The following is a 15,792-nucleotide window of genomic DNA, read 5'->3' as shown; positions in this document are numbered from 1 at the left end:
ACCAGAATTGCACACGATATTCCAACAGTGGCCTAACCAATGTCCTGTACAGCCGCAACATGACCTCCCAACTCCTGTACTCAATACTCTGACCAATAAAGGGAAGCATACCAAACTCCTTCTTCACTATCCTATCTACCTGCGACTCCACTTTCAAGGAGCTATGAACCTGCACTCCAAGGTCTCTTTGTTCAGCAATACTCTCTAGGACCTTACCATTAAGTGTATAAGTCCTGCTAAGATTTGCTTTCCCAAAATGCAGCACCTCACATTTATCTGAATTAAACTCAGTCTGCCACTTCTCAGCCCACTGGCTCATCTGGTCAAGATCCTGTTGTAATCTGAGGTAACCCTCTTCGCTGTCCACTACACCTCCAATTTTGGTGTCATCTGCAAACTTACTAACTGTACCTCTTATGCTTGCATCCAAATCATTTATGTAAGTGACAAAAAGTAGAGGGCCCAGCACCGTTCCTTGTGGCACTCCACTGGTCACAGGCCTCCAGTCTGAAAAACAACCCTCCACCACCACCCTCTGTCTTCTACCTTTGAGCCAGTTCTGTATCCAAATGGCTAGTTCTCCCTGTATTCCATGAGATCTAACCTTGCAAATCAGTCTCCCATGGGGAACCTTGTCGAACGCCTTACTGAAGTCCATGTAGATCACATCTACTGCTCTGCCCTCATCAATCTTCTTTGTTACTTCTTCAAAAAAAGTCTATCAAGTTTGTGAGACATGATTTCCCACGCACAAAGCCATGTTGACTATCCTGAATCAGTCCTTGCCTTTCCAAATACATGTACATCCTGTCCCTCAGGATTCCCTTCAACAACTTGCCCTGACTTATCTTTACCGCCCTTCTTAAATAGTGGCACCATGTTTGCCAACCTCCAGTCTTCCGGCACCTCACCTGTGACTATCGATGATACAAATATCTCAGCAAGAGGCCCAGCAATCACTTCTCTAGCTTCCCACAGAGTTCTCGGGTACACCTGATCAGTCGCAGGAGAGGGTTAATCATTGAGCATGAAACATGTTTATTGAGGTGCTGTGATCTCAAAGATTTTGAAAATCATTCCATCCGAAAGCATCTGCTTCAGCTCTCGATGAGATATTGTTAATGTGGGTAATTATTTGTAAAGCAGTGCTGCATTTATTTGTCTTGTGAGGTAGCCTGTAAAATTCACCAGCGTCAGAGAGAATCCTAGAATCGTGGCCTGCTCAGTAAACTAGTCATTCAGTGCCCTTTATCATTCAAGGATTGTTCGTCAGCAGTTCCCAGGAGATAGGCCTGCGGAAGACACGAAGCATTGTACTGCTATGAACTTTGTAAATCGTGAGTCAGCAGCCTTTACTGAGATTAATGCAGGCATTCTTGTGATAGCTGGCATCTCCACCTTTTATAGTTCCTGTTGCTCAACAGATAAAAGATTTATTCATTTATTAAATCTATTGTTCCCTTGACACCTTCCAGACTGTTCAGTTTGGGCTGGAATGTGTAAAAGGTGACGGCAGATTGTATACACCCTGTCTGCTTTCCCACTGCTTTCAAGTGTGTCATATTACCTCATTCACCCGATCAGCAAATCTTATTCACTTCTTCTCGTGTATGTAAATATGTGGAATGTAAATTTGGGGCTAAGTCAGCTCACATAATCAACTTGAATGATTGTGTGGGCTATAGGGGGTCAACCTCCTGCTCCTGGTCATACGGGGGAGGATGTGGTATAGTGGTTATTTCACTATGGGTTATGCTCTGGGTCAAAACCCACTGTGGTAACTGCTGTTGTTTAAATTAAGTTGAATAAGAATGTGAAAATAAAAGCTGGTTTTGGTAATACTGACCATGAAGCTATCCATTTTCAGCTGTTGTAAAAACCCAAACCAGTTGACTCATATCCTGTGGGGGAAGGAAAGCTGTTACCTGGTCTGGCCCCCATGTGACTCCAGACCCTCTGAAATGACCGAGCAATCCAGTCAGTTCAAGGGCAATGAGTTGGACAGCAAAAGCTGGCTTTGTCAGTAAAGCCCACATCCCAGGAAAGAGTGTTTAAAAATATTAATTTACCTTAATTTTATTTCTACTTCTTCTCCGTGAGGTAACACCTCCTACAGTCTGTTGATAGAGAAATATCTCCTGAACTCCCAATTGGATTTATTGGCGATTATCTTGTATTTATCACCCCTAGTTCTGGTCTCCCCACAAATGGAAATAGTTTCCCCACATCTAACCCATGGAACCCCTTTGTCATCTTAAAGACCTGTAACATGTCAACTCTTAGCCATGTCTTTTCTAGAGAAAAGAGCTGTCACCTGTACAACCTTTTCCTGTCCTGGAATCAGCCTTCTACATCTTTTTCTGAACCGACACAGTGACTCCACATCTATAGCTTTTTTGCAATACTGAAACCGGAACTGAACAGGCATCTTCTCATCTCAGTTTCTGTGTACAAATTTGAATGCTCTATCTCAGCAAAACAGCTCAGCAGCAGTGGGCGGGTTTGTGGTCTCCAGTTTGTGATGGTCCATCACCGATCCGGTAATCCAGAACCCGAGGCAAATGTCCTGGGGTTGTAGCTTCAAGTCCCACCATGGCAGACGGTGACACTTGAATTCAGTAAAAGTCTGGATTCAAAGGCTAACCTAATGGCGATCACATAGTCACTGCTAATTGTTGTTTTAAAACCCATCTGGCTCACTTTGCCCTCACGGGAAGGAAATCTGCTGATCTGTGTGTGACTCCACACCCACACAGCAAAACGTCTGACTTCTAAATGGCTTAGCAAGGATACTTGGAGATGGGCAAAGAGTACTGACTTTGCCAGTGATGCTATCTCCCATGAAAAGAATAAATATCTTGGTGGTACTGAAAATGTGTGCCCCCACCCACCCAAAAGGCTACCACGTTGAATGGTCATTGCCTCAGTGTAACTCCCCCCCCCCCCACCTCTGCTAACATTAGACTTTGTCTTTTTTCTTCATCTCCAACAGAGAATCTCCATGTAAACACAATAGGTGGAGACTATCCTCGGTACAATGAAGACTCTGCCATACACTCAGTGGCTTGGGTAGCACTGCCCATCATGATTGCTCTTATCCTAGTCATAGCTCTGCTGCTCGTCAACCAGAAGAAGCAGTGGATCCCAGTGCCCTGTTACAGAGCTCCTACAAAGGTATGTTGTCCCTCTTTCTGAGTATACTCCTGTATAACTGGTTAAGGAAAGTGTGTGAGGTTTGAGGTTGATAATCATGAAATGTCCACATTGTCATAAAAATGCATCGGATTCACTATTACCATTCAGAAAACCTTAGTGAGCCCAGCCTACATGTTGATTCTTAACTACCCACATAATCTATCACTGAGTTGTATCAAACTACTGCACACAAAGGCAAAGCTGATTAGATTAGATTTGATTCCCTACTGTGTGGAAACAGGCCCTTTGGCCCAACCAATCCACACCAATGAAGAGTAGCCCACCCAGACTCATTTCCTTCTGACCAATACACCTAACACTATGGGCAATTTAGCATGGCCAATTCACCTGACCTGCACATCTTTGGACTGTGGGAGGAAACCAGAGCACCCGGAGAATGGTGTAAACTCCACACAGACAGTCACCTCAGGCTGCAATTGAACCTGGGACCCTGGTGCTGTGAGGCAGCAGTGCTAACCACTGAGCCACCATGCCGCCCTGTAAAGGTTAGGGCTATTTTCCTGGAGGGTCAGAGGCTGAGGGTGACCTTTCAGAAGTTTAAAAAAATCATGAAGGGCATGGATAAGGTGACAGTCAAGGTCTTTTCCCCAGAATAGGGGAGTCCAAAGCTCAAGGACATAAGGTTAAGGTGCGAGCGGAAAGATTTGGAAGGAACCTCAGGGACAACGTTTTCATGTAGAGGATGGTGCATGTATGGAATGAGCTGCCAGAAGAAGTTGTGGAGGCTGGTACAATTACAACATTTAAAAGGCATCTGGATGGGTATATGAATCGGAAGGGTTTAAATAGATATGGGCTAAATGCTGGTAAATGGGACTAGATTAATTTAGGATATCTGGTTGAAATGGATGAGTTGGACCAAAGGATCTGTTTCCATACTGTACAGCTCTGTGACTTTAATTAAGGATAGAAAATAAATGACTTTGCCAGTGCAGTTCACATCCAAAGAGCAAAAAGGAATTGTATGCATGTGTTCACAGAAGGTAAGCATGGAATCAGGGTCAGCTACAGTGCCCTTACAGGACCAGAGAGGAAGCTCATCAGTGAATAATGGGCAAGTTTTTGCAAGTTAATTGGTGCTCTTGGAATCCTTCCCCAGTGGGGGAAACTGCATTTTCAAAAGAGGAGGAAGCCAGTACGGATTAATTGTCAAATGAGAAATATCTCAATAAATGTGCCTCTGATCTGACAGTATATTCCAAATTCAGTCTTCAGCCAACTGGGCCAGTCGTCAGCAGGTTATTCAGAAAGTAGCTCTTCCAGTATAGATTAGTAAATGGACCAAATTAGTAATACACTGTGGTATAATTTGTAAACTTGTTATAAACATACTCATTCAAGATTTTGAAACAAAATAAAGCCCTTTGAACCACCTCAAGTTCTAGTGTGTAGCTCCCAACATTTAATGGGTCATTCATTTGAAAAGATCTGTTAGATCTGCATTTATTACCCTCTCCTTTAACATCCCACTTGTTAATTTTTTTATTAATGGAATATTTATACTGCGAACAGAACACACAGATGACTTTGGAATAATTGACTAGGAAGTGTTATTGAGCCAAGCATTGAGAGAGAGAACTGAATTAACTCAAGGGGTTGCTGAATTACTCTAGGTTAATTACTGCATCTTTCCTATTGTTAATTCAGCTCCATTGCTTTTCAGTGGCAATTACTCAAATGCACTTGGCAATTCACTATTTAAAGAAAGCTCATAATAAGTAGCTGGGAGAAGAGGAAGGATGTGTGCAGCTTCTTAGTTCTTGGTTACAAAAGGAGACGGGTGCTGGATCTCAAACCTGATGTGGTAATTGTAGTTTAGAGCAGAAACAAATCCCAGCTGACACTCCAGTGCATTGGTCAGAGAGTATCGCACTATTGAAGCTGCTGCCTTTGACATGAAATGTTAAACCAAGGCCCCATGTTGGGATGATGTCAACAGTCCCATTGTTCTTTTTTGAAGTGTTATGCCCAGAATCCCGGCCAATATTTATCAAAAAACAGACTGCTGGCTCATCACCAGATAGCTGTTTGTGGGAGTTTGCAGAGTACACATTTAACTATGATAGTGACTACACTTCAGGACTACCCAGGTGACTGCAAAGCACCTCAAGACGTCCGATAGTGGTGAAGAGTGCTGTATAACTGGAAGTCCTTATTCCCCAATGGTTTACTGCAAACATTAGGAGCAGCCCTGGGTACACCTAGGCTCAGGCTCCCCGATGATCCTTACAGTTCTGAATGGTCTGAATTGCTGCCTTATCATTGGTAAGCGTAGTGCATGTCACTGAAATCTACCAGTAAGAATTTGTCAGGTTCAGACCCTGGACTGGATTGAGTCAGCTGTTCTCAGGCAGCGAGGCCATATGTGGCTTCTTGCAAGTTGGCTATTTATTAGCACTGTGGCCTAGGACTTATTGGAATATACTCTAAGAGAATCTGAGACTTTAATGAGGGAATAGTTAATCTTTAATAATGAACAAGAATTAAAGTGAATGGTACCTGTGAGAATTTCTGAAAGTAAAAGTAATTTGCTGTGTAATTAGAAGGCTCATTAAGGAGATAAATCCTTTCCCACCAAGCCTTCTGTACTTGAGGCATTCATCCTCCCTCCCAGTTCCCAATTTAGGTTCAGTCTGTTAGCACATGACTCCAGCATCCTATTCAGTCCTGGGATGAGCTTCAACCCCCTCTTATATCCAGTACAAAAACTGCTTTTTCACATCAGCACAGCTGTGGCTGTCTCTGCTACGCACTTACCTTCCATTACAGCTGAGCTCCTGATCCACTCTTCCAACAAGGCAAGAATCAACTTCTCCAGCACTCTCCTCACCAACCACAGGACGAGTACCTGACAAGAATGCCAAGTTTCTCGCACTGGGGACAGCATTTTCTGTTTGGGCTCAGGACCCCAGTGTCAGGATCAATCACAAGTCTCCACTCCGTACCATCAGGAACATCACTCAGCAGCAACCTTCCCAGGACTGGCCAGCGAGTGGCTCAGGAGACACTTTTCCTCCAGTTAATGCTCTTGAAGCTGAGGGGCTCAATAGGACACTCAGTCACCTTCAGGTCACCTGTTTTAATTAATCCTTAGATTGAGTTAACAAGCTGCCTTGCCAGCAGATAGCTGTTCCTGACCCAGTCGAGGTTCCAGGAGCTGGCCGTGAGCCTGGACTGTGAAGAGTGGAGAGGATAGACACACCACCCATATGGGAAATATCCTGTTTCCTCCCTTTATTCCCCCACCCTGTACACTGGAACAGAAATCCCACCTCCCCATCTCTCTCTGCGCTTTCCTGTTTGCCGGTTGGGGAATCATAATGCCAGAACAGGAGATCATCAACTCCTTTGTGCTTTGCATGACTTTTTGAAAGAGTTACATAAATTGGTCTGACTCCCCATTCACTCTCCCACACAGCCCTCTTGAAAGTCACGATTGAATCTGCTTCCACCACACTTTAAGGCAAAGTTGAAGACGGATTCTTTTTTCTCCTTTATCTTTGCCGTTAGGCCCATCAATGGCCCTGTCCCAGCCAATGTCCTCTGACTTACTGTTCTCGCCAATATTCTTTGGTCCTGCCCCTTTGCCCTACTCTTGGGTTCACTTTTTAAACCTCCCAATTCTTCGGCAGCTGATAGGAATCCTTTTTGTCCCTGTGAAGCATCATTTTCTTTTTACTGCATCAAGGTCCTGTTGAAATGCACATTGTTGATAGTAAAAGGTGGTTCCTTGTCAAAAGACAATGGGAGGTGGTGGTGTAGTGGTAATTTGCCGAACTTGCTACCCACTAACCCAGGCTAATATTCTGAGGACATGGATTCATGTCCCACCATGGCAGATGGTGAAATTTAGATTAATTTTAAAGCTAGTCTAATGATGATCATTGTAACCACTGTCAATTGTCATAAAAATCCATCTGGTTGACTAATGGCCTTCAGGGAAGGAAATCTGACATTCTTACCCAGTCTGGCCGAACTGTGACTCCAGACCCACATAGCAATATGACCTTAACTGCCCTCTGGACATTTAGGGATGGGCAGTAAATGCTGACCTAGCCAGTGATGCCTGTGTCTCATGAATGAATAAAACGAAAAGAGATTGAACTAAATTACAACATTTACTAAATTGGCCACACTACAAAAACCTTCCTTCATACTTACCTGCACAGAACTGTGCAACTTAAAGAAATCTGAGTCAACAAGAGGAAAAGAATGAGAAAATAGGAGATCCACAGCATCAAAGAGCTCATTCATTCCATATGATGATGCTTTGTGGAAAGAAAATTGCATTCATTGTTCCATCCCTAACTGGCCTTAAGAAGGTGGTACTGAACCACTACAGTGTGCGCTAAAACGTGGATCACATATCAAAAAGATGGTAATACATTAAAAAGAGTGAGAAACAGAAAGATCCGGTTTTGATATGACCAAGTTGGTTCTTAAAGAATAATAAAAGTGATGAAAATGTATCATCATGGCATAGACAGAGAACACAGGGGGCTAACACCTTCAACGTATTGTCTAGCTATCACCACTGTTAACAGCCAACCCGAGAATGCAACTTTTTAAAAAAAAGGTTTTGTGATTTACACATGAAAGAAGTGAAACTATCACTGTATTCTAACAGATGAAAGGCTTAATAGACAATCAATTCTTCAATGTATAATTTCAGTTACATCACACTATAAATTCTTGCTATAAATTCTGTGTTAGGATTGAACCCTCCATTATCACCTGATGAAGGAGCGTCGCTCCGAAAGCTAGTGTGCTTCCAATTAAACCTGTTGGACTATAACCTGGTGTTGTGTGATTTTTAACTATGAAAATGTATGTAAGAGATCAATGCCATAATGTAGGCATCATATTTCAAAACGTCATATTAGTTGTGTTTGTTACAGCTACAAACTGGTCTGTGAGGAAAAGATAAACACTGCAAGTCATTAATCTGAAGCCTGAAATGTAACATTTTAATGAGTCACTCGCTTGTGGTAATTGACTGCAGTGAAACTGAGTGTAACAGGCAGCCAATCTGATAACACCCTGTTTCAGTCCAGACCAAATTGTGCCTCCAGATTTACTTCAGCTTTGCTTCTTGGCTCGGGAGCTTAGATCCATTCTCAAACTAAGCTCCAAAGTTGCCAATAATTCCTTTCACAGAATTGGGCAATGTGAATGTGACATTGAAACGGCAATCCACTTCCTTTGCTGTGTCACCTCTTTCTCTTTAGATGGAGCCTGCCATTTGAAGTCTGGCTCACTTCCTTCTCCGTGCTGTGCACCAAGTGCCCCGATGACACATTCATCACAAGGAGACTCCAGAATCAAGTGTAGCCTTTGCACAGATCATGGATCTGAAATGGAGCAGTGCCTGTATTCCTGGGCGTAGGGATGGCAACACAGCAGTTGTGTGTGTGTGTGTGTGTGTGTGTGTGTGTGTGTGTGTGTGTGTGTGTGTGTGTGTGTGTGTGTGTGTGTGTGTGTGTGTGTGTGTGTGTGTGTGTGTGTGTGTGTGTGTGTGTGTGTGTGTGTGTGTGGTGTCAAATTCGGCTCTGGCATCCCAACAGTAGAATAGATTATGGGGACAGGATTTAAACTCATCAGACGACTCAGAGGAGAGGCATTGTGGGTAATGTGTGAAAGGATCAGAGGTCGAGGTATGTGTGACTGGATCCACTGGTTCCACTGTCCAAAGGCCAAGCACTGACCCTGGGAAAGGATAGCGAGCAAAACCTCAATGGGGAGCTGGTCTGAAGTCGGTATGGGGTGTCCAATGGCAGGGCTGATCCAAGCAGGCATTCTTAGCTCATGAAGCTAGAATCCCTCAGCTATACATAGCTGGCCCTCCACCATTTAAAAAACTCACAACCACTTAAATACTTAAGGAGCCAACCCAGAATCCCAATCCTTGCCTTAGAATGGGCTGGCTCTTCATCCATGTTCCCAGCTCCCGGTTAAAGGTGGAATGGACAGGGTAAGAGGCAGGATTGTGATTTTCAAGACTTTGACCACTCCCACTCTATCCCCCAAGCGTCAGCCATCACTGCTTGGGAACAGAAGTGAGTGGATATTTTTTCAGTGTGTGCAGAGCCATTCCCCAGCATTCTCAGGAGAGGATCATGGTAAGGAATTGTCGCAGGATGAATGTGCTTGTGAGCAGCAACCAGAGAGAAATGGAAAATTGTCAGCACATAAACAAGTTGGTGCACCTGGTGTTACATTTGAGAAATTGAAAATGACTCCAACTAAGTCTTGTTTCTCCCTCTAACAGCCCTCGTGTCTGAACAACCAGTTGGTGTACGTGGACTGTAAGAAAGGAACCATGGTTCAGGTGGACAGCTCCCAGAGGATGCTGAGAATGGCAGACCCAGATTCCAGACACAGTGGCTTCTACAGCATGCCAAACACAAAGCAAAACAATTTACAAGTGGACAGCTTCTATCAAACGGTGTGAGACACCTCTCTATGCAGAAAGACTTTTTCTTTACCCGCTACAAAAAAAACAAAAAAAAATCACAAAAAAAACCAGCTACAATTGTGCACTTGCTTAATGGACTGTATTGGGTTTGTGAATTCATGTACAGCTCTGAGACTTTATCAGGATGGGCTCCGTTTCACTCCTACAGTGTGCCAGAGAGAGAAAAAGAATCATTCCCGCTTTTCCTTGTGATATTTGACCAAGTGTTTTCTAGAACACTTTAGCACCAAAGTTAAAGTTACTATGGGTTTATCTGCATGTAATATATAGCTGTAGAGAGGTGAAGGACATTATGTGGAAGAAGAATCCTTTCAGGTTGACTACCAAACAGCAACTTTCCAAGTTTGTAGACTCCTTAAGTTTTCTCGCTCTCTGTACCCATTAATGACAAAGCCTAACCCACCGAAAACTAGAGAGAAAGAGCCCTTGGCATGAACGTCCTAGAGTGTGCCACAAGTACAAACTACATAAGAGTGTCAGCATGGTCCCAGGCCTACCATAGAGACAATGTTTTCTGTACACATAGAAACTCAAAAAGATAACATGGATTTTTGTTTTTGGTTTTTGTTGCTGTTGTTGTTTTTAAGAGCATGGCAGATGTTAAGGGTGGGTTGACTGAGGCCATCTTAAAGTATATGTGTGCTGCTTTTTAATGGCCAGTTGGTTGGCAAGGATAGCGCGAGGCTGCGGCCTAAACTTCCTTTTTTTTTGTTTTGTATGATATTAGCACTGGATCATGTAAAGATACTACCAGAGATGAGGACAACCACAGCAGGCTTTTCCCTGAAAACCACCAGCCTCTCTGGTGGCTTCCTAAGAGTTTCGGAAGGTGGACAATAGAAGAAACTTTGTTGGACAAAGTTCCTGCTCGATATTGAATGAGAAAAAGAGACTGGGTTTTGTACTTACTGGTATGCAGACTAGAGACTGCTTCCGTGGTAGGAAGCTTCGTAATTATATATTACTCAAGCACCTTTTTTGAAGCTCAGAAAAAGGAGATTATGCTTTGTGAAACATTAGCATTATAGGAATATTTATGTTAATATATATTATGCTAAAACAAAAGTATTTGTACATATATATAATTTTCTATGTTTTCCTGTTTAATGTATTTATATCCTAGAGAGATTTTATCCAGTTTAAAAAAAAATTAGCTAAACAGTCATTCCATTTTAGTGCTTGATGGCTCACAGGACTCCCAAAAGGAAAGAGCATCTCATTTTACCTAAGATTTTGTGCCTTTTTGCTGACGGCTTCAGCACTGCTCTTGCTACTTCTGATTTCAGCCTCTGAAGGGCTTTAAAGATCGCAAAATGGGTCTCACAGTTATCCATAATACAGTACCAATGCTTGCCGATCCTGAATTTTTTCTCCCCCACTTAAAAGTTAGTCTTTCTTTTATCCAGCTACTATGTCGTTGATTAACTTGTACAGCTTATTGTGTTAGTCTGTTGTTTGATTCCTGTTGCAATTTAACCATAAGGATATTATGCACTGGGCAGCATTTCTTTTTTGGTTCCTATTATAAACAGTGTGCTTTGTACTTGTTTTGTCTTTTTTCTCCCCCTTCTTGCAGAAGTTTTGACAGGCAGTTTTTTTTTCTCTTCCCTGAATGCACCAGGCTCTCTATTTGTAAAATACAATAACAGAAGTGTCCCCAGTGGCAGAGTGAATAAAACTCAACGTCCGGTGCAGAGCTTAACTCACAGGACAAGGAGGTCCCAGTCGCAATTCCCAGGCCATGCTGAAAGCAACCCCTGTCAGCTAGGGCATCGGTAAGGGAGCCAGTGAATGGCCTCACGCCTCCCAGCTTCAGGAGGGAATGATTCGGCCAGTGTCCCTGCTCCCTCACGGCACACCTACCAGCGAGAACAGGATTGGGCTCAGTCTTATCGGAGACCAGAACACCACAGATGCTGCTGGAAGTCTGAACTAAGAACAGAAGACGCCAGACAAACTTTGCAGGATGATGCTGGTGTTCGTGGAGAGAAACAAAAGGGTGAATTGTACTCCTCCCCCCGCGCCCCCTCCCGCAGCCCTCCCTACCATATTTAAAGGCAGGGCCCAGGGGGCTGATGTGTAGGGGAGATTGTAAAATGGACAGCTGGCCTGCCCATTCATTCCAACCTGTCTCCCACGTTACAGCGAGCAGGAACAGGTATCAGACAGCCAAGCCAAGCCAAGCTGCAGTTGGTGGCCAATGAAGGGCACCATTCCTGAAGAAGGGCTTATGCCCGAAACGTCGATTCTCCTGTTCCTTGGATGCTGCCTGACCTGCTGTGCTTTTCCAGCAACACATTTTCAGCATCATTCCACATCCTCCTGTTGTCGTTTTATGTGTTCCTAGAGACAAGGGAACCTGTGCTTAGTACACAGAGTCTTCTCCCCATGTAGTTGGCAAACCTGGGAGAGAGGTGGGGATAGTATTTAATTAGGCTGGTAGTATATTCAAATCCTTCCACCTTAAACCTTCCAAACCTGGGTCTTGAGTGTAGGGTAAAGCTCGGGTGGCCTTGCCACTGCCTGATCAGTATGTAGTTCAGAAGTCCTTCCTTAGACAAGAGAGATTGGATTTCTCACCAGTGATTTCAATGTTCACCCCCTCACACCGCCTGTCATCTCTACTATTGCTCCCCACCACCGATCACATTCCTCTCCTACCTCTGTGTCATTTTACATCCACCTCGGTAAACTTGCAGCCTCAACAGTTCAGCCTTGGGCCTCCGTTCACAGCTGTTTATTAAATCATCTCCTCCCCTCTGAGTAAAATCCTCCCTCTTTTCCCTCCCTGGGATGGTGTCTATCATCACTCCCTCAAATTCAAGAGGCACAGACTTTTACCTATTTACCCCTCATTGCGGTTTAAGCTGTTAATCACTGGATCCGACTGAACTACACAAAGTGTAATCGACCCTGTTCTTTGTCAAAACTGATCACAGCTCCACAATTGACTGAAAACAAAATATTTTCCTCCAAAGGGAACTCTGGATTATTTTCTCCATGAACCACTGACCTCTTAAGCCACTCCAAACCCACCTCTAACAAACACAAAAGAGCTCATGGGCTGTGTCAGTATAGTGGAGCTCTTTTGTTGAGTTGTGTCTGCTACGTGGTCCTCTCCCTTGTCCACCAAGCTGAGGGAATGCCTCCCCCCCCCCCCCAACGCTCTCACCTGAAGGATGATGAAGTCTGACTCGAGTGAGTGAACAATAACAGGCTGTTAGACATAACTCGATACACAAGGGATGGTAAGACAGGCCATCTTCTGGAACCCTGCACACCCAACTCCCAGTACCTTGTGATTGCTACCGTGTAACATGCCCAGGAGTTGTTCTTAGAATAAAAGTATAGTTATTCCTTCACTTCACACTGCCCTTGTCCTGAACTCATGTCTTTCACTTTGGTTCTTGTTCAGCCATATCTGACCTCACCTTGTCCCTGAGAGCTAACACATCCTGTGTCGATCCAGTTCCTGTGAAACAGCTTCTCTACCTAACATGCACAACAGCATGTGTTGTAAGTGGTTCCCTCTCTCATCCTTGGACATCACTTCCCTGAAAAGCATGAACACCCTTGAACTACCCTCCCTACCCTACTGTCCTTAATAGCTGTCACCCCATCTCAAACTTCCCTTTTCTCTGAGAGGTCCCAGAATGTGTTGTCACCCTCCATCTACCACTACCCATCCCCACACACCCCCCTCCCAGTTCCATGGCGCTGAATGCTACAGGCCACTCACCAATGGGATTGTAGGACAGGCGGAGCCAGGAGAAGGTGAGCCAGCATTTTCCTGCTGTCTGTCTATCCAACCCTGCTCCAAGCAAGATTACAGGGAAGAGCAGGAATGGAGGTGGGATTGAGTGTGTAGCCCATGATTGTACCAATCGAAGGCCTTAAGTGGGCGTTTAATGCCACATTAAAGGCCTCCCCCTCCCCTACCTTCCTCAACAGCACTTGATGTAATGAGTGGCAGGAGAGCTGCACCCAACATGGAGACTGGGAGATAAACCCCACACACTGCTGGCTGATAGAATTGAGGAGCCTGTGTCAAGGTGCCCTGTGTCTATCAGAGTGCGCCTTCTTCTGCACTAACCAGTCAGACACACTACCCGCCACCCATTGCTGGGATCTGTCAGCCTGCTGGCCCAAGAGTAATCTCAGAGCCACTGGAATATTCAGATCCATCGCTGACTGTCACCTCCTGCCTTTCCTGCAGCACCCATGAGTGCTCAGCACTCCTGCTTGGCATTGCCAGTGGACAGAGATGTTGGTCAATGCAGCGGAGCTTCATTCCTGGAGAAGGGGGTAGTGGGAAGACCACCCTCTCTTCCTGCACACACTAATTAAAGGGCCATTGTGCAAAGAAAACATTAACACGAGGTCCAGGGAGCCCAAACCTCAACGTGTCCCATCAGAAGTTGGACATCTCCAACTCTGGCCATTATCCTCTGGCCACCTCATCCTTTGTCCCCAGAATAGCCTTCAGCTACATTACCCATACCACCTCTCACTTCTCCCCATGAAACACTTCTTGAAACCTACCTCTTTGGCCAAACCTTTAGTCACTCATTCCAATATCCCTTCCTTTCAACTATTGTCCCACTGCTTTCCTATGAGGCACCACGGGGGTACTTACATTTTACCCCCAACTTAAAGGTGCTATGCAAATGGAGGCTGTCCATTTTGGGCGAACATGATTTATTTCCTCTATTGAAGTATGTATTATGGGTAATTGTGAAGAGCTCCAGATGGCATTGAAAGGCATCACAAACATACGTTGAGGGGGAGAGAGAGACAAAATAATTGACATGGTTCCTGGTACTGAAAAGTTACTAACAAAAGAACTACTGGAATGTTTGCATTGATAAGCTGGACTTTTTTTTTGTAGTATGCCTATTCGTGGTTATAACTTACTAAATGTATTAAAAACAAAAGACAGGTCTTGGCACTTTTTGTACTAATTAGCCCTTTTTTGTGTAATACCTTTATAAAGTGCTTTCATGAGAAAACCATTTCCCAGTTTGCTTTAATGTGAAAACATTTGTACTTGTGTTTCGTAGTGGAATTCTCAAGTATTGTTGTAGATACTTGGGGTCGGAGCTTGCTGAACTTGAAGCTGAAAAAAAATCTAATTTATTGTTTGACCTAATTTATTAATCTGAAGATTAATGAAAAGTTAGAACATCGCAAGATGTACAGTTCTTTTTGCGCTATTTGTACGGAAGGAAAAAGAAAGGTGATCTGGTTTAATTAAGGGTCGAGATTTTTTCCTGTCTACGTGACTGTTTCATTGTTCCCACACAGTGATGGTTATCTCTTGAAACTTGTTTTCTTTGCTGTCTCTACACCCCACCCCAACTTAGTCTCCCCTGCCATCCCATCCCTAACTCTCCCCACTTGTATATGGGAATAGAATTCTTCCTGTATGATCAAGACCAATTGTTTATTTTTTTCCCAACCAAAAAAATTATGTTGAGTTTTTTTTAAAACAGGTATTATTTCACTACTTGTTTCTTATTTTTGTGATTGTGGTTGAATTTTGGAGGTGTCATAAAAAAGAACTAACAGAATGCAGGACATATGGGGTAAGATGCTTTTTTAAAAAAAAATGAGGGGAAGAAAGATTGCTGTCCACTACGTACTGTATCCATTTCACTCTTGTACTTTGGTTACTGTTGTGCTAATGTAAGATAATGCAAAATATTTCTCAAATAGATGCGTATGTGGCACTTGGAGTGCACTGCAGTTCCGCAGTTGGCTTGTTTACTTTTTTTTAAATGTAAGGCATTTTCTTGTAAATTCGCTCTTGACAGCACAATAAACATCGTTAAACCCACTCCTCCTGTTTATAGTTGTGATCCTGACCCAGCCTAAATTTAAAGTGGCCACCTCCAAGGCACATGCAGGTCATTGAGCAAAAGCTTGCACTTATCAAATAGCATTGGGCTCATCTGACATTGGACCAGACAGACAATAATACTGTAGGGAATTGTGGAGCTGAGCAAAATATCTTTTACTTTTTTCCTTCATTACTGGACATCTGTTCTGCCTGAATTAAAATTACTGGAAGCACCAAGCGTCTGTGGAGACAGGAACTGTCA

General features: G+C 43.8%; 1 protein-coding gene across 2 annotated transcripts in view; it reads left to right on the top strand.

The window, feature by feature from the left end:
* crim1 (cysteine rich transmembrane BMP regulator 1 (chordin-like)) overlaps positions 1 to 15,527 on the top strand; it is a 199,891-nt gene extending 184,364 nt beyond the window's left edge. The window contains exons 16-18 of one of the 2 annotated variants that reach the window (XM_043695492.2): positions 2,993 to 3,174; positions 9,485 to 9,661; positions 10,419 to 15,527. In XM_043695492.2, coding sequence (XP_043551427.1) covers positions 2,993 to 3,174; positions 9,485 to 9,661; positions 10,419 to 10,433 — 374 coding nt within the window. In that variant the 3' untranslated portion in view covers positions 10,434 to 15,527. Of the gene's footprint in view, positions 1 to 2,992; positions 3,175 to 9,484 lie in introns of both variants that reach the window. The other variant, XM_087991206.1, reaches the window with a different exon arrangement.
* Positions 15,528 to 15,792: the final 265 nt, after the last annotated feature.

This window comes from Chiloscyllium plagiosum, unplaced genomic scaffold, assembly GCF_037043375.1.
Source record: "Chiloscyllium plagiosum isolate Xiang-an unplaced genomic scaffold, Cpla_swu_hap1 HiC_scaffold_10, whole genome shotgun sequence".
NCBI classification, from domain to species: domain Eukaryota; kingdom Metazoa; phylum Chordata; class Chondrichthyes; order Orectolobiformes; family Hemiscylliidae; genus Chiloscyllium; species Chiloscyllium plagiosum.
The sequence above is the reverse complement of the archived record's forward strand: the minus strand, read 5'-3'. Positions and strand labels throughout refer to the sequence as shown.